Source organism: Malus sylvestris, chromosome 10, assembly GCF_916048215.2.
Source record: "Malus sylvestris chromosome 10, drMalSylv7.2, whole genome shotgun sequence".
NCBI classification, from domain to species: Eukaryota; Viridiplantae; Streptophyta; class Magnoliopsida; order Rosales; family Rosaceae; genus Malus; species Malus sylvestris.
The window spans coordinates 24,828,026-24,852,979 of record NC_062269.1 but is presented as its reverse complement, the minus strand read 5'-3'; the positions used below and the strand labels follow the sequence as shown (position 1 = coordinate 24,852,979).

The following is a 24,954-nucleotide window of genomic DNA, read 5'->3' as shown; positions in this document are numbered from 1 at the left end:
AGTCCATCAAATCTAGAGTACGTTCCACCCTGCTGATATGGGATACTTTTGCTTTTGACAGAGTAATGGATGTATCGGCACGTGTGCTGTTACGCTTGTCTCCACATGTTTCCTTGTATCCTTCGCACTTGCCCTATCTGTTCCTCAAGCAGATGCGGAATCTTCCCTGGAAACATAAGATGTTGAAGATGAGTACTCGAGAGCAATGCCAGGTAAGTAATCAGGTAAGGGGTTCCAGGCAGTCAGTTCCTGGCTGGAAGCTTGATTCCAAGTGCTGACTGATTGCTCTCTTTCTCCTTGTCTTGCAGGTAAAAACAAGGCCAAAGGAAAAGACAGGGAAAAAGCATGATATGGGATACTTTTGCTTTTAACCCTGATGATATGAGATATTCTTGCTCTAGTATAGCTTGTTTGTAGAGGTATTATCGGGGGGAAAGAAAGCTGAATATTTCGAAAGGCTTCGTTGGGAGTGCCCTCTCAGATATGATGAAGGGTTGAGCATTTTTGCAGGTCTGCCTGTCCGTTGGGGATGGAGGTCGACATATATAGGAGTCTCCCTAATAACAAGTAGTAATGTTATTCCTTTACCCTGCTTGGTCATAGCACGGTAGTGGGAGCTGCCAGTTTCACATGTTTTAACTCTGTCAGAGCACTTTGAAAAAGTGGTCTGTGGTATCTGGCTCTCGAGATTCGGAGAACGATGCCTCTTCGATTTTTGAGAAAGCAATCATGCTGGGGGTCTGGCTCTCGAGATTTGGATAGCAGTGTCTCTTCGATTTTTGAGGAAGTAATCATGTTGGGAGTGTTGTCTCGAATGTGAGTAAAGGTTGGGCATGTTTGCTAGTCTACCTTGCCACGAAGCACAAAGGTTGACACACAGGTACTTTCCAATTATCCAGCAATGGTACTGTTCCTTTACCCTCTCTTCGCTTTTGAGAAAGTAGTCATGTTGGGAGTCTGGCTCTCGAGATTCGGAGGACGGTGCCTCTTCGATTTTGGAGCAAGCAATCTTGTTGGGAGTGTTTTCTCGAATGTGAGTAAAGGTTGGGCATGTTTGCTAGTCTACCTTGCCACGAAGCACAGATGTTGACATCCAGGGACTTTCCAATTATCCAGCAGTGGTACTGTTCCTTTACCCTTGTGGGTAATAATATGGTAGCTAGACCTTCAAAATTTATGGGTCTAAACTTTGTTAGTGCTGTTTCTTTGCTATTCTTTTACCTTTCTTGGTCAGAGCGATGTAGTGGGAGCTGCAAGCTTCACGTGCTCAACTTTGGCAAAGTTATATGTGGTACCCATGAGCTATTGTTGCGTGTGGGAAGTGGGTGATTGAACAGTAAGATTCATGTGCTTTCTACTTTACCAGAAGTCTTCGACAGAATGCCCATAATTTTTGCAAAGCTGAGTGTGCGTGTGACAGGTGCTGACAAGGCTAGAAAAGTATGTGCCTCTTCGATTTCTGAGATCGGCCCTCGTGGTCTCTGAGCAGCCCAGCTTTTGAGAAAGCGAGCACCTCTTCGATTGATTCGGAAAACGATGCCTCATCGATTTTTGAGAAAGCAATCATGCTGGGGGTCTGGCTCTCGAAGATTCGGGGAGCAGTGTCTCTTCGATTTTTGAGAAAGTAATCATGTTGGGAGTCTGGCTCTCAAGATTCGGAGGGCGGTGCCTCTTCGATTTTGGAGCAAGCAATCTTGTTGGGAGTGTTTTCTCGAATGTGAGTAAAGGTTGGGCATGTTTGCTAGTCTACCTTGCCACGAAGCACAGAGGTTGACACACAGGGACTTTCCAATTATCCAGCAATGGTACTGTTCTTTTACCCTCTCTTCGATTTTTAAGAAAGTAGTCATGTTGGGAGTCTGGCTCTCGAGATTCGGAGGACGGTGCCTCTTCGATTTTGGAGCAAGCAATCTTATTGAGAGTGTTTTCTCGAATGTGAGTAAAGGTTGGGCATGTTTGCTAGTCTACCTTGCCACGAAGCACAGAGGTTGACACACAGGGACTTTCCAATTATCCAGCAGTGGTACTGTTCCTTTACCCTTGTGGGTAATAATATGGTAGCTAGACCTTCAAAATTTATGGGTCTAAACTTTGTTAGTGCTGTTTCTTTGCTATTCTTTTACCCTTCTTGGTCAGAGCGATGTAGTGGGAGCTGCAAGCTTCACGTGCTCAACTTTGGCAGAGAACTTTGGCAAAGTTATCTGTGATACCCATGAGCTATTGTTGCGTGTGGGAAGTGGGTGATTGAACAGTAAGATTCATGTGTTTTCTACTTCCCCAGAAGTCTTCGACAGAATGCCCATAATTTCCGCAAAGCTGAGTGTGCGTGTGACAGGTGCTGACAAGGCTGGAAAAGTAGGTGCCTCTTCGATTTTTGAGATCGGCCCTCGTGGTCTCTGGGGAGCCCAGCTTTTGAGAAAGCGAGCGCCTCTTCGATTTCTGAGATCGGCATTCGTGGTCTTTGAGCAGCCCAACTTTTGAGAAAGCAAACGCCTCTTCGATTTCTGAGATCAACCCTCGTGATCTCTAAGCAGCCCAGCTTTTGAGAAAGCAAACGCCTCTTCGATTTCTGAGCAGGCGCCTCTTCGATTTCTGAAGCTCCGTCGAGTGCAGATTTTTATAAGGGCTGGCATTAAGTTCCAAATCACACTTGAATCTCCACCAGTAGAAGCTTCATTCTTGCACTTCTAAGATCTTGATTTGTCCGACCTCTTCTCTCTTCAACACCTTTGAAAATGTCTGGCCCCTCCGACTGTCGTTTTGACTTGAACCTTGTTGAAGAGGCAGCCCCGCCTTCTCCAGACAACATATGGCGCCCATCCTTCGTCTCCCCTACTGGTCCTCTTACCGTTGGGGATTCCGTGATGAAGAATGATATGACCGCTGCGGTGGTAGCCAGGAACCTTCTCACTCCCAAAGATAACATACTACTTTCCAAACGGTCTGATGAGTTAGCTGTTAATGATTCGCTGGCTCTCAGTGTTCAGTGTGCAGGTTCTGTGTCTAATATAGCCCAACGCCTATTTGCTCGAACCCGCTAAGTTGAATCATTGGCGGCTGAAATGATGAGTCTCAAACAGGAAATTAGAGGGCTCAAGCATGAGAATAAACAGTTGCACCGGCTCGCACATGACTATGCTACAAACATGAAGAGGAAGCTTGACCAGATGAAGGAAACTAATGGTCAGGTTTTACTTGATCATCAGAGATTTGTGGGTTTGTTCCAAAGGCATTTATTGCCTTCGTCTTCTGGGGCTGTACCGCGTAATGAAGCTCCGAATGATCAACCTCTGATGCCTCCTCCTTCTAGGGTTCTGTCCAGTACTGAGGCTCCAAATGATCCCCCTCCGGTGCCTTCTCTTTCTGAGGCTCTACCGACTGCTGAGACTTCTCCTAAGCAACCTTTGTGAAGGCTCTCTCTTGTGTGTTTATTTTGACTCATGTATATGTACATATTTGTAGCTTATCGGGGATATCAATAAATAAGCTTTCCTTCATTTCAACGTATTGTGTTAAATACACCAAAGCCTTCTTCGCTAAGTTCTTTGAATTTTCTTTTGTTGAAGCTTGTATGTTGAAGCTTTCTGAGTGGAGCATGTAGGTTGGGGTAGTGTTCCCTTAATTTCCCGAGTGAGGAAAACTTCTCTGTTGGAGACTTGGAAAATCCAAGTCACTGAGTGGGATCGGCTATATGAATCTTAGAACGCCATTGTGCTCGATCCTGTGTCATGTCCTTCGTTAGATCCAAGTACTCTAAGTCTTTCCTTAGAGTCTCTTCCAAAGTTTTCCTAGGTCTTCCTCTACCCCTTCGGCCCTGAACCTCTGTCCCATAGTCGCATCTTCTAATCGGAGCGTCAGTAGGCCTTATTTGCACATGTCCAAACCACCGTAACCGATTTTCTCTCATCTTTCCTTCAATTTCGGCTACTCCGACTTTACCCCGGATATCCTCATTCCTAATCTTATCCTTTCTCGTATGCCCACACATCCAACGAAGCATCCTCATCTCCGCTACACCCATTTTATGTACGTGTTGATGTTTCACCGCCCAACATTATGTGCCATACAGCATCGCCGGCCTTATTGCCGTCCTATAAAATTTTCCCTTGAGCTTCAGTGGCATACGGCGGTCACACAACACGCCGGATGCACTCTTCCACTTCATCCATCCAGCTTGTATTCTATGGTTGAGATCTCCATCTAATTCTCCGTTCTTTTGCAAGATAGATCCTAGGTAACGAAAACGGTCGCTCTTTGGTATTTCTTGATCTCTGATCCTCACCCCTAACTCGTTTTGGCCTCAATTTGCACTGAACTTGCACTCCATATATTCTGTCTTTGATCGGCTTAGGCGAAGACCTTTAGATTCCAACACTTCTCTCCAAAGGTTAAGCTTTGCATTTACCCTTTCCTGAGTTTCATCTATCAACACTATATCGTCTGCGAAAAGCATACACCAAGGAATATCATCTTGAATATGTCCTGTTAACTCATCCATTACCAACGCAAAAAGGTAAGGATTTAAGGATGAGCCTTGATGTAATCCTACAGTTATGGGAAAGCTTTCGGTTTGTCCTTCATGAGTTCTTACGGCAGTCTTTGCTCTTTCATACATATCCTTTATAGCTTGGATATAAGCTACTCGTACTCCTTTCTTCTCTAAAATCCTCCAAAGAATGTCTCTTGGGACCATATCATACGCTTTTTCCAAATCTATAAAGACCATGTGTAAATCTTTTTTCCCATCTCTATATCTTTCCATCAATCTTCGTAAGAGATAGATTGCCTCCATGGTTGAGCGCCCTGGCATGAACCCGAATTGGTTGTCCGAAACCCGTGTCTCTTGCCTCAATCTATGCTCAATGACTCTCTCCCAGAGCTTCATTGTATGACTCATTAGCTTAATACCCCTATAGTTCATGCAATTTTGTACGTCGCCCTTATTCTTGTAGATAGGCACCAAAGTGCTCGTTCGCCACTCATTTGGCATCTTCTTCGCTTTCAAAATCCTATTGAAAAGGTCAGTGAGCCATGTTATACCTGTCTCTCCCAAAAGTTTCCACACTTCGATTGGTATATTGTCTGGGCCTATTGCTTTTTTATGCTTCATCTTCTTCAAAGCTACAACCACTTCTTCCTTCCGGATTCGACGATAAAAGGAGTAGTTTCTACACTCTTCTGAATTACTCAACTCCCCTAAAGAAGCACTCATTTCATGTCCTTCATTGAAAAGATTATGAAAATAACCTCTCCATCTGTCTTTAACCGCGTTCTCTGTAGCAAGAACCTTTCCATCCTCATCCTTGATGCACCTCACTTGGTTTAGGTCTCTTGTCTTCTTTTCCCTTGCTCTAGATAATTTATAGATATTCAACTCTCCTTCTTTGGTATCTAGTCGTTTATACATATCATCGTAAGCAGCTAACTTAGTTTCTCTGACAGCTTTCTTCGCCTCTTGCTTCGCTTTTCTATACCTTTCACCATTTTCATCGGTCATCTCCTTGTATAAGGCTTTACAACATTCCTTCTTAGCCTTCACCTTTGTTTGTACCTCCTCATTCCACCACCAAGATTCCTTTTGGTGTGGGGCAAAGCCCTTGGACTCTCCTAATACCTCTTTTGCTACTTTTCGGATACAACTAGCCATGGAATCCCACATTTGGCTAGCTTTCCCCTCTCTATCCCACACACATTGGGTGATTACCTTCTCTTTAAAAATGACTTGTTTTTCTTCTTTTAGATTCCACCATCTAGTCCTTGGGCACTTCCAAGTCTTGTTCTTTTGTCTTACTATTTTGATATGTACATCCATCACCAACAAGCGATGTTGATTAGCCACGCTCTCTCCTGGTATAACTTTGCAATCCTTACAAGTTATACGATCCCCTTTCCTTATTAGAAGAAAATCTATTTGTGTTTTTGACGACCCACTCTTGTAGGTGATCACATGTTCTTCTCTCTTCTTAAAGAAGGTGTTGGCTAAGAAGAGATCATATGCCATTGCAAAATCCAAGATAGCTTCCCCATCCTCGTTTCTCTCCCCAAAACCATGGCCACCATGAAAACCTCCATAGTTGCATGTCTCCCTGCCCACGTGTCCATTTAAATCTCCTCCTATAAATAACTTCTCCGTCTGAGCAATTCCTTGCACCAAGTCTCCAAGATCTTCCCAAAATTTCTCATTCGAACTTGTATCCAACCCTACTTGAGGTGCGTACGCACTAATCACATTGATAAGTTCTTGTCCTATTACAATCTTGATTGCCATAAGTTGGGAAATTTCATTTTCCACTTTTTTTGCATCTTTTTTTTTATATTATTTTCTTTAAGATCTGATGTAGTCTCTGCTGGCAATTGCTCTCTCCTCTCTTTCTGCTTCCCAATTTCAAGCTCTCTCTGTGTCTTAATTTTCTTATTGGATCGTCTCTCAATTGCAACTTAATAAATTTCATTCACCTCTGATATATCCATTCTCTTTCTTCGATATATTATCAAGCACTTCGCTTCTTTCTCTTGATCTTTGATATATTATCAAGCACTCAGATGGGGTGCATCATTTCTCTCTTGCGTGTGTGGTTCAGATCGTTAACCTAATTGTAGCAATGGTCCTTCAATTTTAACCCAATTAGAGTAATAGTCTTTCAACTTTAACCTAATTGTAGCAATGATCATTCCAACATAACTAATTTAACAAAATTCTGACGAAGTTGACGAAAAGAACCATAACTACACGTTTTGATAAGTTGAGGGATCCCAGTTGTAGCAATGGTCCTTCCAACATAACTTATTTTGACAAAATTCTGACGAAGTTGACGAAAATGAATGTAGCTATACATTTTGATGAGTTGAGAGACCAATGGTAATTGATTTTTAGTTAAGAGATCATTGCTCTAATTTTATTAAAATTAAGGGACCATTACTATAATTTACTCAAACTTTTATATTCAAAGTCATACCTTTTTCTTTATTTTTTTGCTAAAAACACTTTTAGCACTAAAATTTATCAAACACGTACTTACTTTTTTCATAAAATTATTTATCCTTATAAAGTAGAAACAACAACAAAAAAAAAAGCAGATTATGTAGCATTCTTGGAATAAATTTTTATATTTCATTTGTTGGTTGCGTAGTCCATGCGGAGATTAAATTGCATTGGATGCTGTGCTCGTCAAAAGATGAAATCAGTGGGTGGAGCAATAAAGTTAAATTTGTACATAAGCGCGTAAGGCCGGGGATGGGGGGCCTCTCGGCTACTTTGTGTTTGCCACTGCCATGCACTTTTGACTTGTGACTCGCCTAATAGGTTTAATAAAAAAAAAATTTAGCTTTAATGAAAAATTATATTTTTAAACGAAAAAATGAAACTTGTTATTATTTATTTTATTTTTATTTTGTTATTATCGTTACAACTCAAAGCTGATTATTCAAGAAAAGTAAGGTGAAGGTTCCACTTTTTTTGCATTATCTTTTTTTATTATTTTCTTTAAGATCTGATGTAGTCTCTGCTTGCATCTGCTCTTTCCTCCCTTGCTTGCTTCCCAATTTCAAGCTCTCTCTCTCTCCCTCTTTCTTAATTTGCTTAATTGGATCGTCTCCTCAATTGCAACTTAATAAATCTCATTCACCTCTGAATATATCCATTCTCTTTCTTCGATATATTATCAAGCACTCGCTTCTTTCTCTTGATCTTTGATATATTATCAAGCACTCAGATGGGGTGCATCATTTCTCTCTTGCGTGTGTGGTTCAGATCGTTAACCTTTTCTTCTCCTTCGTCTTCTGCTGCTGATTCTGCAGCTGGTGATGCAGACGATGCTGAAATCCCCCCTCTTCGGGAAAAAGTATGATGTGTTCATCAGTTTCAGAGGTGAGGACACCCGCCGTGGCATCACCAGCCATCTTCACCAGGCCTTAGAACAGAGGAAAATTGAAACCTACATAGATGACAGACTTCAGAGAGGAGAAGAAATTGGACCTGCCCTTGTAGAAGCAATCGAGAAATCTAGGCTTTCGGTGATCATTTTCTCGAAAAACTACCCTTCTTCCACGTGGTGTTTGAAGGAACTTGTGCATATACTCAAATGCAAGGAAAGATGTGGCCAGATGGTTATACCCGTATTCTACGACGTCAGTCCATCGGATATACGAAACCAACAGGGGAGCTATGCGGTTGCATTTGCTGGACTTGAAAAACGTTTCAAGGACAGTATCGACAAAGTTCAAGAGTGGAGGAATGCTCTGACGACTGCAGCCAATCTATCTGGCTTTGATTACTCAAACAATACCTGGTAACTAACTCGTTCTTTAACTTGTATAAAATATCTTTAAACTTGTGACAATTCACCTCTCCCAGACCCTGCGTAAAGCGGAGCCTTGGTACGACTTTTTTTTTAAGACTAAATATTGCTTTTCTACCTAATCATGCATATATATGCGAGGCAGATCTAATTAAGAATGTTGTTGATGATATTTGGAACAAATTGATTCGCGAATCATCATGCGATTTAAATGGCCTGATTGGAATTGAAAGACACATCGAGCAAATTGAATCTTTATTATGCATTCATTCACCAGAAGCACCCATCGCTGTAGGAATTTGGGGGATGGGTGGTATTGGCAAGACCACCATTGCTGAAACTGTATTTCACAAACTCTCTTCTAAATTCGAAGCTAGTTGTTTTCTTAGAAATGTTAGGGAGAACTCAGAACAAGCAAATGGAATGGATCGCTTGGAAAAAACACTTCTTAAAGAGATATCAAAGAAAGAAGGTCTATCCATAGGATCAACTTTTGTTCGAGAAAGGCTCAGACGAACAAAGGTCCTCATTGTTCTTGATGATGTGAGTGATTCAATGCAAATGGACCGTTTAGCTGGTAAGCGTCTTCCGTATCGCACTGGAAGTAGAATCATTATCACAAGTAGAGATAGGAGGACGCTTAGGCCAACTGTTGAAGAGGATAAGATCTACAAGGTTGAGGGATTAAACCGGATGACGCTCTTCAGCTCTTCTATTCGCGTGCTTTCAAGAATAACATTACTCCTAGAACAGATTATAAGGAGTTGGCAAAAAAGGCAGTGGATTATGCTGGGGGCATTCCTTTAGCTCTAGTACTTCTGGGGTCCTCATTCCTAAATTGCAAGAGCAAAGAAGAATGGGAAGATGAATTGAACAAATTGAAAGAATTTCCCGATGAAAATATCCAGAAAGTGTTGAGACTGAGTTATGATAGATTGGGAAGAAATGAGAAGGAGATATTTCTGGATATAGCATGTTTTCATAAAGGGAAGATTGTGGATGAGGTAAAACGAATATTAGATATTCGTGGATTCCATGCGGCACGCGGAATTAGAGTTCTCGTTGATATGTCTCTCATATCAATTGATTCAACTTGGAAAAATTCACCTTGGAAAATCATAAAGATGCACGATCTGGTACAAGAAATGGGAAGAACAATTGTTCTTGAACAATGTATTGAAGATCCTGGTAAACAGAGTAGGTTGTTCAAGAATAAAGATGTCAATCATGTACTGCAAAATAACACGGTAAGAGCTAAATCCCTTCAATTTCTTTCTTTTCTTTTTTACCTAAAAACAAATAGGGAATTTTAGATGATAACATACCAGAGAAAAGCTCATCTATAAAATTTAATTATTGATTGAATTTTGTTGTATGTATATTCACATTTAAACTTTGATCTTATTGTCAGGGAACTCCAATTGTTCAAGCCATGTGGGTTGACTGGTCTGAGATTGAAAAGCAGACACTGAAACGTGCAGACTTCAAAGTGATGTCTAACCTAATGATGCTAACTGTAGTGAATTATGGCACTTTCACCTCTTCTCTAGATCTTCCCAGTTCTCTTCGTTATCTTGAATGGCATGGATATCCTTTGAATTCTTTGCCCTCAAAATTTTGTCCTGAAAATCTAGTTGAGCTTCATATGCCCAGAAGCCGAGTTAAAAAGCTATGGAATGAAGACCAGGTATATAAGCCTATTTTAGTTCTTGTATAAAAATGCAGCGTAGAAAGTCTCCCTTATTAATTCTTTGTATTTTTCATTACTTTTGTTACAGAGACTTGTGAACTTAAAAGTGATCGATCTGAAGTACTCATCTAATCTAACGGAAGTTCCAAATCTGTCTGGGAGTCCAGAAATTGAGCACATAAATCTTCATTCCTGTGAGAATTTGGTTAAAATTCCTGGGTGTTTTCAACATCTTGACAAGCTTACTTATCTTGATCTTGGAGATTGCACAAGTCTCAAGTATATTCCAGAGATGCCAAAGAATGTTGAATTCTTAGATTTACATGGAAGTGGTCTACAGGAGTTGCCTAATTCAGTTTGGTCTCTCGAAAAAATTTCTTACTTGGATATAAAATTTTGTAGGTGTGAGGTACGATCTATTGAGGGTTTTGAGCTTCCCAGGGGTATAAGTAAATTACCATTGGTTGATCGCAAGAACCTTGTGAGTCTCCCAACCGACATTCGTAAGTTGAAGTCTCTCAAGAAACTCAAGCTCTCTTCGTGCTCTGAACTTAAAAACCTCCCGGAAATATTCGAGTCCATGAAACCTTGGGAGCCCATGAAATATTCGGAACATCTTAATTTAAGGTGCACAGCCATTCGAGAGCTACTCTCATCAATCGAGTTTCTTCCTGCTCTCAAAAGCATTCAACTAAGCGACTGCAGTAGGCTTTCAAGGATCTCAGAGAGCATCCGTAAGTTGGATCGTTTAAACATGGTTGATCTCAAAGATTGCTCTGCATTTTACAAATCCCTTCAAATCTCGAAGCGAATCGAACATCTGAACTTTCTTAGTTTCGAAGGGACAGCGGTCAAAAAGCTTCATTCGTCTATTGAAAATCTAATTGGGCTTGAAACATTAGATCTTGGTAAGTGCTGGAGACTAAGTGTTGTCCCAGGAAGTATCTACAGTTTAACCAACCTTAAAACTCTCAGCTTTCGTCACTGTTCGGCACTCAAAGAGTTGCCGTCCGGCTCTGTTCGTTTGCTATCTTTGGAAGTTCTAGACCTCAGTTGGACCAGCATAACAGAAATCCCTGATGGTCTCGTTGGGTCAACCTCATTGCAAAAGTTGGATCTGAGTGGAAGCATGATTAGGAGCATACCTGCAAGCATCAAACAAGCTTCTCGGTTGCATACACTCAGCTTAAGTTGGTGCCATCAGCTTCAATCATTACCAGAGCTCCCAGTGCAATGTGATCTTGAAGCTGAAGGCTGCACGTCGCTGAAGACAGTGCCAAGTTCAAGGACAGCACTCACACAAGGTTGGGAGAAATACACATATTTTGGGAAACATAATTTTTTTTATTGCGGAAATTTGGATGATAATGCAAGGAGCAACATAATGGATGAAACACAGCTTAGAATTATGCGAGAGGCAACTAATTCATCAAAGAAAGATTATGGGTTTGGCATTGTATGTCCGGGAAAAGAAATTCCAAAGTGGTTCAGCTTCAGATATCAAAGTGAGGGATCTTCAGTCCATATCAAGCTTCCTCCAGATTGTTTTCGAACAGGTTTATTGGGTTTCGTTCTCTCTGCTGTTGTTTCTTGTGTTTCCAGCTTCAAAATTGCCTTTGAAATAACAGCTAGGTGCAATGTCAAATCCCTGGGTGAAAGCCAGGACTGTTCACTTCTGGATTCATCGTCGAACGATGCCGTTGGATGGCTCCCGGGGTGAACCAACCTGATCACGTGTGCGTGTGGGGTAGGCCCTTTATAATTGAAGAGGGAGCAGAAGAATGCTCCCCCGATGTTTACAAACTTGCAAATGAGGCCTCTGTTCAATTCTCTGTGTCTGCACATGATTTCTGGATTGATGATTACGATCTGAAGGTGGAAAAATGTGGTATGCGGCTGTTGTATGCGGAAGATGTTTAGAAGGTCAAACCTGATCGCGTCTTCACATCGGGGGAACCAAAAATACAAGAAGAAACAAGAGAAGACGAGACTTGGGAAGCCGGTGGATCAAGTTATAAGAATAAAGCAAATGAAAGTGATGATGAGTCAGAAGCCAGTAAATCAAGTGATGAGCCACAACTGTATGATAGTGGTAATGATTCAGAAGCCAGTGAATAAAGTTATGATCAGTTTGAGTTAAATGAAAGTGACGATGAGTCAGAAGCCAATGGATCCTTTTGGCTGAATGGGTCTTTTTGCTTGAATGCCATATCATTTTGAATTTGTCTATTCCTATTCCTTTTGGATATGTAGGCTTTGTTGCCTAAAGCCCAGTACCGGTTTGGGATTGCTTTTAACTTTTTATAAAAACAGCTATGAAAAAATCTCCAGTGTAAAATGTGTTTGGTAAATGCAAAAATAAGTGCTTCTTTTTAAAGTTCCAGCCATAATAATCAGAAAAGAAGATGTCAAAACCTGCTTTTTCTCCACCTCACCTGTTCGAGATCTTCGACCTGCTTAATCCGTCCACCAAATTAAGTTCATCTGCATGCCCAGTTCCATAATCAAGTAAATAAAATTAAGAAACACACAATTAAACCCAGAAAATCAGCTCAATTAACTCTGAAAGTACCTTATAAAATAGCTCAAAAATCAGAAAATCCACCAAGCCACGAAGACCAAACAAGTCCCCAGCTCGAAGGGGTCCGCGACAAAGGTGAGACCCCGCTTCAAGTGTGCTGAGAAAGCACCGACTCCGATATCGGTGACCTTCAAGTTGCCGTCCTCGTCGAGGTGGAGGTTCTTAAGCTTCAGTTCTTGGTGGTAGACGCCGCGGCTGTGTCACGTAGTTGAATTTGACATCGTGAAAGTGGAAGTGACGAGTCACGTGGTCGACATCGAACATTCGACAAAAGAAAAAAACTCAAATAGCTCGATAGCTCAACTGCAATGAGCAAAAGATATGAATGACCCAGTTGGACTACAAACGCCAAATCTTGTGTTCTCGTTTGAACTGAACAACAAAATCAGCAAACACAAAATTTATTTGACATGGAAATGGAAATTACAACAAAATATGTCCTCAAGTTTAATAATACAATCATCAATTTGTAACAAACGAAAAAACTATGGGGGTCTTCGCTTCAATAGGACTAGGAAAATTCCAAAATTAAGAAGGAAATATATGTTGCGCAACAAGCTAAAGGAAAAAATAATGAAGAAATGGCAACCTGCATACACAAAAAGGGATGAAATACAAAAGATACATTACAGGCTCAGTGATTTCAAAGCATAAAACACAAGGCCCGTCCCACCACGCCACGATAGAAAGGCTTTGAATGGCGATTGAATAGCAGACACAAAACGACGCACAACTAACCGGCTAAAATGCACTCCAATGATCAGAGTCTTTTCTCGGAGTCTCCATTGACGTCCGGAAAGGCCCTGAAGACCCAAACGGGTCTGAGTCTCGTCTCGGAGTTTGACTGTCGAATGATGTCCTAAATGGAGAAGAACCAAATGCGTCCGAGTCTCCTCTTGGAGTTTGACTGTCGAATGATGTCCTAAATGGCGCTGCTGAAGACCCGAAAAAATCTGATTCTCTTCTTGGAGTTTGACTGTCCAGTGACGTCCGAAATGACCCAGAATATCCGAAGGGGTCCGAGTCTCTTCTTGGAGTTTGACTGTCCAGTGATGACCTAAATGGCGCTGAAGAGCCAAAAGGGTCTGGGATGTCATCAAATGTTGGAAATCCATGTCCCTGATCAAAATCTCTACTGCTGCGCATAGAATCAAATCTTCCAAGTGTTTCTGGTTGAGGGAAGTATCCAGTATCTTGGGTGCTTCTAAACGAATCAAACCTGGAGAAGGTGTCGAATGAAGGTTCTGAATTATCCTTGTACCTTGGTGGTGAATATCCTGAATTGAAGGCAGACATTGGCGTGCTAGGAACAGAATCATCGAAAGCAAAAGGGCGGCTCTTCTGGGAAAAGCTACCTCCTTGTGATGACCCAGTCCTGATAGGGTTGAGGCCGAACTCCCCAGGGCCAGAAAAGTAGTGATCCTTATTACTCTCCTGATCCATATCCTACATCACACATGATTAAGAGCAGTTACCGCACAATCCAGCATGCCAGTAATAACAACAAATATAAAACCGCAAAAAACAGAAAGCTTGAAAGTCCTACGTAACCAACAAGCTATTAGAAAAGAAAGTGGATTCACTGGAACCTAGAATCCATGCCTACTTAAAAGGTGCAAAGTAATGGAAACTTTCCATCGGCTACAAAATGTTCCGTGTGCAATGCAGCACCCCCTGTTGTCAATGTAAACATAAACACGGTCTTGATTAACCAAGACCTAACGCCAAAACCAGAGACCCCTTTCAATGTGGAATTAATTGCACCAAGAACAATTCCACAACCCCTTCTTTTTATATCTACAGTGACCCAAGACTGAAATCAGGAAACTCGGTTTTGCCATATTTGGTTGAAAGACCCGTACTACTAACTGATTTACATGATGAAACCTTCAGAACTGGAAACTTGGTGAAGATAGAAACTATTAGTGATAAAATTCTCGGAACCTTCTCTAATAACTAAATGCAGCAAGCATTAGGACACTTGAGGCTACTCTTGAAACAAAGAATACATGATCACCGCCACAAACAAGTAGGTGGTATTAACAGCAATCATGGAGCACTACCCGGTCAGCATAAACACAAGGCCAAAGAATTTAGTTCCATAAAATAATAAAGAATACTGAATGTACAATATCGGCTTACCTTGGTGGTACTAACCGCATTGAAACCCCACACCGAGTCAACGTCATCATTAGTGTCAAATGTCCCCCATGCTGGTTCATCAAAACCCTTGTCACCGGAAAACACAGACCCAGCAACCCCATGCTCATCACTGCAGTGCACATCAAAGTTTAGAATTTCAACAATTTTTGCAGGTATCATGGTGATCTTAAATATGTAGAAAACTACAGATCTAAAACTATACCTTTGAGATTCCTTATCACGGGGTGAGGCATCTGTGCCTGCTGTCCTTCCATAGTTAGAATCTGAAAATTCTCTAGATGGGCTGCTGGCAAAGGGACTGTTTGGAGCACTTTTTGCGGACTCCTCTTCATTTTTATCATATGCTGCTCCATTTTCAACAACCTTGTCATCCGCACTCTGAGGCTTTTCTGACTTGACATCAACTTTAGGTGAAGAAGCAGTTGGACTCTCAACTGGAGGAGCTTTTTCCTTCTGAACTGATGATGATTTCTGTTTTGGAGGCGCCAAGACATTTGACACATCAAGGGTGAGCTCCTTGACAAAAGTGAATCCTGAAAAGTAAACTTCTGAATCAGTCACATCGAATAGTTAAAACTCCTGAACAGATTGGGAAACCACCACCAGACGACAAAGGAACTACAAACAGCAGGCAATATGCTCCATTTACCACAAGGTGAAAAGGAAAAAAGAATTTAAGTGCTACCAGAAATTTATCATCTCAGAGCCAATACTGGATCTATAAAACCCATTTTTGGCATATACCTTCATCTTCAAACTTATCCCAATCCTCATCCCAGTCAGCAGCTCCTTCTTGGATGCCAGGTTGCCAGCCTATATAAAAACAAAATAAAATTTCAGATTACAAAATGCATTGTAGCACAAATACCACAGCAGTGAACAATAACGAAAAATAAAATAACACACTCAAGAAACGGTACACAGAATTCAAACAATGAAATCAAACAAAGCAGAGTGACTAGGAAAAGATTACAACGGTGAAAACAAGGGTTTCTCTGTAGGATTTTGATGATTTAACAACAGAATGACTTTCAGCTTCTAGAAAGGCAATGCTATTAATAAATTGACTACCCAAAGCCAAAGTCCATAAAAAAAATTTAATGTAAAATCCATCAGATAGTTTGATAAAGAATAAACTCATGGAAGTACTCTTATCATTATTTATATAAGATTCTTAGATTCCCAAGAAATTAGCAAGGAATGAGATCAACTTACCAAAGGGAAGCTCAGTTAATGTTGTAGGCTTTCCGCGTAATCCATACTTCTTGCAACGCTCATTGAGAGTTTTCACAAGCCCATCAAGATCCAATTGGATGCGATCAACACGATCCTGAAAATTTCAGTTGGAAATGATCTTAGACAAGTTGAGCAAAAGTACGTTTTAAACAGCAAGGTTGTGCAAAAGACTAAAGTACCCGAAGGGTGCCATCAGCATCACCTTCTTGCTCCATCTTGACAATTGCTCTGTATAGCTCCATTTTCTTCTCCTGCATATAAATCACATATGACAATCAGTCCGGTGATAATAGAAAGAATAAACCACTAGGGGTATGACCATTCAACTGATTCTATTTTCCCACCCTACTTTCTCTCTGTCATCTGCTATCAATCCCACAGGCCAAAAAAACTACTATAAAAAAATAAAAAAATCTTTGTTTCTCCAGAATGTAATACTTAGTTAAAAATATAAAAAATAAAAAGCATGCCATCTCACATGTACAGGCAATTATGACTCAGATGAACAAAACGAACAGCAAGCAGTTGACACTTTGATCTTTGAATGAGCAAAAGCAAACACACATGGGCCACTAATTGACGACAATTTCTATGTGGTGAAAGGTACCTGTAAATCACGAAACGTGGCTTCTTCAATAGTCAACTTGGAAGCTACATCTCCAGCTTGTTTGTATTTCTCTTCATATTTCTTAGCCAGGGACTCAGCCTAGATTTATGTAGTACTCATTAAGCCAAGACAGTTGCTAAAGATTAATGCACATATGTGCTTAGGCTCAAGTATTCTACAGCATACCTCACGTCTATCAGCAGATGCCCTTTCTGTGATCTCATTAAGGCGATTGTCACATCTGCTCTTGTACAAGACCTTATACCAAAAAGGAAAATAGATCAGAGCAAATAGAACAAGGTAGTCGCATACAACATAGTTTCAACACCACACCCTATATATGTGAGATCTAAAATAAAGCACTAGCATTCACAATGATGCGAATTAGAATTCAAAAGCTGAAAGTTAAAAACAATCATTTCCTTATGTTAGTAAGTAGATGTAAAATTGCTACAATTTGAGTCCAATGCCTATTAAAATATTCCAAGCCTACAATAACATAATGAAGCCACCTTGAAATACAGCATAAGCTGTGACCTTTCTCCCAAATTTAAAGCTACATTTAAAGCTATGGGAAAATGATAAAACAGATGATCTGCACTTTCTCCCAGTAGTACTTGTCAATTCAAGAACCAATACTGATTCAGACCACAAACATCCACATGTTCAAAAAATAAAACATCTTACACCACTGCAAAAATCAAATAGTAAGAAGTCTGCAGATTATTTAAAAGCAACAAATGATTAGGACATCCAAAAATCTATCACTCGTAGAACAATTATTTCAAATGCAAACAGTAAAACTACTGTAGAATGTTCAATATGCACAACCAACGGCATACAAGAAATAAAGGGCAGAAAAGAACGCGAGATACTCACTAGTTCCTGCATTTTGACTCGGAAATATTCAATTTTTTCTCTAGCATCCAAAATTTCTTTCTCCAATTCTTCTACCTGCAAAGAACCAACAGAATCACATCAAAAAGGTTGAAGAAACACAAGCTAAAAATGGAACAAACTTCAATAAGGTTTAACGAATGCTATAACAAAAAGATAGTATAATGAATGCCATGCATTAGAAACATGTGAAACGCCGATCATTAAGATTTACTAATATCAAAGAATGATCATGAACTTCAAAACCCACCCAGCATCCTTACTTAAACTTGATCAAAATCTTCTCAACAGAAATGAACGATATTAAGATCAAAGTAAAATCCACCATCACAAGAATTCCAAGTCTTTGGGACATTTGTTATGATTGATACTTATCAGGAAGTAACATGCACACATAACTTTGCTGCTCCAGCTAAACAAATTGAGAAACATTAAAGTTTTAAGTACCTTTTTATCAGCTTCGGTTGCTTCTTTGAACTTTGAGTTCAGTGAGTTAATCTCCTCTGTACTCAGTTGATTTACAAGATGTTTCTCCAATTCTGGTACTCTGGGTTTCTGCTGATTGGCCTGATGCCTTTCCTCAGCATGGGAAGGAGCAACTGGCTTTGGTGGCCTTCCTCCACCCAGGGGTGCCATGTGCCGAGCACGAGGACCAGGCATCGGTTGCTGTTGTTGAAAGCCTTTTAAAGTGAAAAATAAGAAACTATTCTCCATCAAAGAAAGACGTATGATTTAAAAATAAAAATAAAAAATTGATTTGTTTTATGGATGAATACCAGATGCTGGTCTCCAGGCTACATTGCCAGCATTGGAGTAATTATTTGCAGGTTGAGAAATGTTGGATAAATCAAGCATAACATTGCTTGGTAGCACTGCTGGAAGAGGGCGTCCCTCCCTAAACCGCTCCATCAAATATAGTGCAACACAAAACTCCCTGACAGAAAGCATGCTATCATTATCCTGATCGGATAAATCCCACACCTGCTTTAAAACATCTGACAGATGAAAACAAGAGCATAAAGTTAAGAATGGGGGAACTTTTAATACCCATAAATTTCATATGCAATAACGACATGTTCTCTTGCAAGATAATGTGGCATGACGGGTCATCATTCTATCGATCTAGACTGCACATTCAGACGTGACTCAATTTTATAGTATTTATGGATGTTTGTATGTCAATTGTCCGGCAAAAATTACTCCCAATTACAAATATTTTATATCTACAAAATATCCATGGCATCAAGTTTTGACATCAAAATGCCAACACATCAAGCAAAGAATGAACATCCAGCAGCAAAGCATCTTGCAGAAAATATGCTTGATCAAGCCTGTTATGTTCAGGAATTCAAGCTAAATGCCACCAACTAAACATTGAGAGTCAGCCACCACCCAGAAGAGGAAAATTAAACAACTTTAACTCCGGGATAGGGATAATACAAGTTTTGCAAAGATGCATTAGTTCAGTTACAAGCTAACATAGAAGTGAAACAAACAAAAGAAAAGAGCTTCAATAAACCACATGGCACCTCTGCCAGTAAAACACAAGCCAAAAGATGAATTCAAAAAAAACAGTCCTACCTCTTGGTAGTCCCCATTTCAGAAATAGGTCACGGGCTTGTTCACCGGTGATTTTCCCATCTCTGTCTGTGTCAACTTTCACAAAGATATTGGTGTACTTTTGAACATCAGTTTGAGTCATCCTAGGCCATGTCAGATGGGACTGACTAGAAGCAGAGTTCCCAGCTCCAAGTGAAACTCCAGAAGGGCTAGTCTGAGCTGAGACCTGTTGGTTTGGTTTTGCAAATGACTGGGCCTGCTGAGGCTCACCACCAAACTGTGTACTTGGGATAGCTGAAGACTGGGTCTCAGCAGATATTGGCACAACGCCTGATGAGACGGGTACGCTGCCAGGAGGAAAATTTTGCTTTGGTTGAGATGGGGTTGCAGAAAACACATCATCTCCAAAAGATGAGTCGGGCGCAAAGCCATTCCCAGATATATTTAATGGTTTGGAATCCTTGGCCGGTGGTCCTGATGGTCTAATTCCAAAACCTGCATGTGGTCTAGGTGGTAGGGAAGTTGTTGGTCCCGAAGTTGCCAGACCAAATACATCTTGTGTTGTAGAGGGAGTGATCCCTTTGTTTACAACTTGCGAGGGTACCCCTGTCGTTGCTCCACCAACCCAATCGTTTGACATGCTTGAGTTTTGTGGATGAAGCCCAACCACTGAACCTCCCCTGGGAAAGCCTTGTGCAGCAACACCCTGTGAGGGTTGGGTATCAGAACTAGATGGAGGCACTGGAGGCCTAATTGACTTAGAATCTTGGGGAATGAAAGTGTTCTGGTTCACATTCACACTTGGAGGTAATCCCCTGAAACCAAGATTTTGGGAGGATGTTGGAGTAACAACACCACCCTGAGTAGAAGGTGCTGTTGGAGCAGAATTGAACTGAGATTGTACTTGTGGTCCCCTGAACCCAAGATTTTGGGAGGACATCGGAGTGACAGAACCACCCTGAGTGGCAGGTGCTGCTGCAGCAGAATTATACTGAGGTGGTACTTGCGGTTCCCTGAACCCAAGATTTTGCGAGGGCATGGGAGTGACAGCACCACCCTGAGTCGAAGGTACTGCTGGAGCAGAATTGAACTGAGGGGCAGGAGTTGCTGCGAGATTTATCTTGGGTGCAGGTATTTTAGCTGCAGCCGGGCCATATAATGCTGCCTTCACCATTTCTGGCGTAAGCTCTCGCTTACTTTGTGCCACAGTGACAAGTCTAAGGGCATTGTAAAACTCTGCACGACCAAGGAAACCAGTCTGCCTCTGGTCTGCATGTGCCCATATCTGCAAATATATATAAGCAACCAATATAAAATAGAACAAATCCAAACTTCTGTTACAAAAGATAATGATAAAGTTCTTCCATTTATTCAGTATTTAACATCTTATGCCCCCAGTTATCATCTTCTACCGAAATTCCTTCAGCAAAACAAATATACAGCTTCAAAAACCTATTTGTCAATATGATCATGACCCAAGAAAATTTCCCTTATATGCCACAATCCTAACTATTCTGTAGTCGTCTTATGTTGTAGGTTTTCGCTACTACACTATTGTAATGTCATAAACAATCCTTGGGTAGTCACATCTCACAGTCAATACCCATATAACACCATTTCTAAAGTATGCTTACCACCTAAGGTCGACCATATAACATAGCTCTCTTAACCCTCACTAACTGTAGTATAACTCCTTCATCTACTTGTTTTATACCATTTCTTTCCATCAAACTATAAAATTCAACAAAATGAACATGAATTCCGCATTTATAATAAATGAAATAAAAAGCTCGGCTCAGATCAGAGAATTACGACATCCCGAGCTCACATTAACCTCTTCACCAACAATTAAACTTAAAATTCAAATCAATCTGATTTGGAGCACATTTCCACCAGTACCAAACCATTACATACACACCATAATACACATACAATTATACATATATATATATATATATGTATGTATAGAGAGAGAGAGAGAGAGTACCTGCGCAAGAACCTGTTTGGGGAGACCGGAGCCCTGGAAGAAAGCGACGGCTTCATTGCCACTAATCCGGCCATCGCGGTCCAAATCGGCTCGTCGGAAATACGCATCGAAGAGATCCACATTCGCCGATTGATTCTGCGCCGAAGCCATCGCCACCGTCGGATTGCGATTCGCTGAGGATCAGACCATGAAATCAATCGAGAGCTCCGCGTTCAGGATAACGTACGCGTGAGGAGCCCTGGGGGAAAGAATCAGAAAACCACAAATTCGGCGGACCAGGAATTCGAAACCCTGAAAACGACGACGTACGGCTGGGATTTGGTTGCCTTTCTTCTCCGATCACAAGGAAAAACAGAAGCCGATGGATAGAGACTGAGAGATGCCTAATAGTCCAAGGACAAAACGATCGGCGTTAATCGGTTTATACTTTTGAATTTTTGTGACAAAAATGGTATTGTATTTGTTGTGATATATCAAAACTGCCACTGGACCTAATGAGCCCGGCCCATTAGGTACTACCCAATAATGCTCAATCTTGAAAACCGACCCCACCAGAAATGAGGGTTCATGATTATATTTGATGACGGCCTTGTTGGGAAGGCCATTTTCCAGGCGGCTTCTCATCTTGGAGGAGGGGTCATTTTCATGTTCCATGGGACATATTTTCTTGGGTCAACAACCCAAAGCAAATTGATTTTCTCATCATGTGTCATTTCGGAACTAACTAGTTATCACGAATAAAAGATAACATCATCAAAGATTTTCACATTCTCGTTTTCTCTTTTTGTCCTCATCTTCCTGTTTATATCACTTAATTGTCTATTAGTTTTGGCTCGTTTGGATGTACTTTAAAAATGACTAAAAGTGCTTTTAGAAAAAATATTTTAGGGTTCCAAAAGCACTTTAAGTGCTTTTTCAATATTTACTTGCATCTTTACTAAATAATGGTTTTAAAAACATTTTCACTAAAATCGTTTTCAGTTATCTTAAAAGCACATCCAAACGAGCTCTTCATTAATGCAAATTCTAGAAAAAATGAAGGAGTGCAAAGGTAGAAAATAGCAATGGGAATATTATTTTCCGCATATACTAGTGAGAGTAAGGGTAGACAAAAGTTCACCCCGAACCATTCAAACCTATCAATTTAACATTTTTCGAGTTGTTTGGTTTAGGTTTCGTACTAAAATACTACAATCTTGGACCAAATCGAACTAAATCACAATTAGATTAGTTCAATTCGATTTGACCTATTTAGAAAACGAATAAACTGAACCAAACCGGCAATAGTAAAATTTTTACGGTTCAAATTGCTTGTTCATATTAGTAAATGTTTTCATCTCACACATTAATATCAATCATTTAGTGCCAAAAACTAAAATCTCCTTTACATTTCGTCCTATCAAACAATGGGCCTCATGGGTTTCTTATTTTTCCAAATGGGCCTTATTTTTAGCTGATGCAAGCCCAATTACTTCGGCCTATCAAAGCAATGAGTTCGAATCAGAATTCAGAAGCAGACAAAGATGTATTGTCCATCCATTTTCTTGTGGTACGCTACATATATTGTCCTGTTACAACAAAAACGACACACAATACGTACAGTTTTCCTTTTACAACGAAACGACACTAGACATCTCACACGCCTGTCGTTGTCCTAATTCCATCGCTTTTGGGTACACAAATCACATCGTGACACGTAAGCATCACGGTGTCTATTTTGTTGTGGCATATGGCTGCATTTCTCTTGAGAGCGTCAACACAACCAATTTAGAATTTACCATTGATAACATTTAAAGTCGAGTTTGTGGCCAGTCATGGGGAAAGCAACGAGAACGTTATGATGAAAGTTAAATTTGATGTGAGCGTTGCTAGTGCTCAATCCTCATCGCATTGACACACAACTTTGGTGACGGAGGATGACAAATTTTGACACAACATAATACGAAGCTGATACAAATTTATAAATAAAATCTGCTAATGCTTCATAGAAATTTACGAGGATTATTCCAATATCATCGTAATCAATAAATTATAAAATTAATAATTCTTCACAACTTGTTACTTGTTCATGTTAACAAATAGGGTAATGTAACGAGCTTGAGTCAAAGAATTGTTAATGGAATCAAATCTAAATATAAGGTTAAAGATTAAAGCAACTACTAGGTGAAGGATTACACACGGTAACATAAGGATTTAAAAGAAAGGAGGGAAGAGAGTGAGCGTTGTAACTCTTATCATATATAAAGTTATAGGATTTTTTGCATCAGAAAATAATATTAAACCTTTGGGCTTCGTTTGGCATGCCGTATAAGACTACCGGATAGTATTAATAATACGGAACGGATGTTTGGTGAGCTACTTCGTATTAAATAAGCACCGAATTATTTAATTACACCCCACTTTTTTTATACCTTCACACCCGCTTATTTATCTCGTCCCAAACCTCTGTCTTATTAGTCGGGTGCATCTCTCTCGCTCACACTGGCTCACTCTATCCTTCTCTCACGCACTCTTCTTCAACTCTCTCGCATCGCCATCTTCTTTTTCTCTCTCTCTTCCTCCCTCCTTCTTTGCACACACACACATCCCACCTCTCTGTTCACCTTTGATCTCTGACAACAAAACTTTCCATGGGTTGAAGGAGGAAGACTGTCACACCCCAACCCCGAAATATATGTTTTCGGGAGTTAATTATAGTAGGCTCAACTTACAATCATAGTTAATTTATTTTCCATTAATTACATTCCTCTAGTTCAATAATTCAAATTCTTACAAGCTATCCATATTTTCTTAAATGTCAAAACATATCATGTAGTTTGCTTCAAATTTAGTTGATTCGAACACACACCCGCCGCACCCCACCGTGTGGTTTCTCCTAATTTAAAGTCCAAATCCCTATATTTTTGGGATGTAATAGGAAGAGGGAAGGTCGTGGAGGGGTTTCCAAGTGGTTGTTTGATGGAATCCACCGAAAAAATGGGTGAAAACCGTCGGAAATACATATGGGTGCCGATCGGGTCAGGTTACCAAGACCCGGGTCCCGATCCTCCATTTCTCTTTTCTCTCCTTTCCCCTCCCGGTTCTCTCTCCCCATTGGTCACCCTCCCCCAATTCCTTCCTCCTTTTCCTCATTTTTATTCTTTTCTTTTAATCACAACCATCCATCATTTATTTTTCTCTTTAATCACAGTCACACACGTGGCACAACTCATGGCTCTAGATTTCTGGAGCCTTCTAAATAGAAATAAAATTACCAAAATAATCTTGATTTTAAACGTTAATAACTCTTTCGTTATAACTCCGTTTCACAAATGGTTTGCGCCTACGCGTTCGTGAGATCGGGCTCTATTCAAAAATATAAATTGTGACCTCAAAAGGTCTACGAATTTTAAATAATTAATTCCCAAATTCCAAACTTCATAACTAGTTTAATTTAAGACTAAACTCAATAAATTATTATAAATTCTCGATTCTTTCCACATATTCCTGATGATGAATATGTAATTCATGTATTTAAAATTTTCAGGGTGTTACAAAGACGATGATTCAAATTCTTTCGATTTGGGCTCCGACGACGAGGAAGGGAGCTAGGCTCTGACGAGGAGGGGGATAGCAATTCGGATATGGCCTCTGATGAGGAAAGGAGCAGGGCTTCGATGAGGAGGGGGACATGAATTTGAATATAGGTTTCTAGTTCTCGACCTTGGCTGCTATTCCTCTACAATCGGTCGCCGAGGGTGGGATTGATGTGTAGGGAAGATGGTGAAGAAAGGAAGATGTGATTGAGAAGTAGGGCTAGATTCGGTTCAAATCGGTTCGATTTTTTGCCAAAACTGAAACATAACCAAAATTTCGGTTAGGTTTGGTTCAATTTTTTTTTGGTTTTTTTCGATTCGGTTTCGGTTTTTTTTTTCTTTTCAAAAAAATGAAAAAAAA

The 24,954-nt window shown here is 40.4% G+C and overlaps 1 protein-coding gene and 2 pseudogenes across 1 annotated transcript; 2 read left to right on the top strand and 1 right to left on the bottom strand.

Annotated features, from left to right (window-relative positions):
• LOC126585658 (disease resistance protein RPV1-like) overlaps nt 1-12,364 on the top strand; it is a 42,725-nt pseudogene extending 30,361 nt beyond the window's left edge.
• Nucleotides 7,459-8,339, top strand: LOC126585670 (disease resistance protein RPV1-like; annotated as a pseudogene).
• Nucleotides 12,365-12,953: 589 nt separating the features above from the next.
• Nucleotides 12,954-21,416, bottom strand: LOC126585659 (uncharacterized). The gene is made up of 13 exons (XM_050250122.1): nt 21,019-21,416; nt 19,053-20,316; nt 18,248-18,466; nt 17,919-18,151; nt 17,454-17,528; nt 16,761-16,832; nt 16,575-16,673; nt 16,147-16,218; nt 15,947-16,061; nt 15,476-15,544; nt 14,934-15,264; nt 14,711-14,840; nt 12,954-14,014 (listed from the first exon to the last, which is right to left on the bottom strand). The coding sequence occupies exons 1-13, from the start codon at nt 21,166-21,168 to the stop codon at nt 13,310-13,312; spliced, it is 3,534 nt and encodes a 1,177-aa protein (XP_050106079.1). The 5' UTR covers nt 21,169-21,416; the 3' UTR covers nt 12,954-13,309.
• Between the last annotated feature and the right edge of the window lie 3,538 nt (nt 21,417-24,954).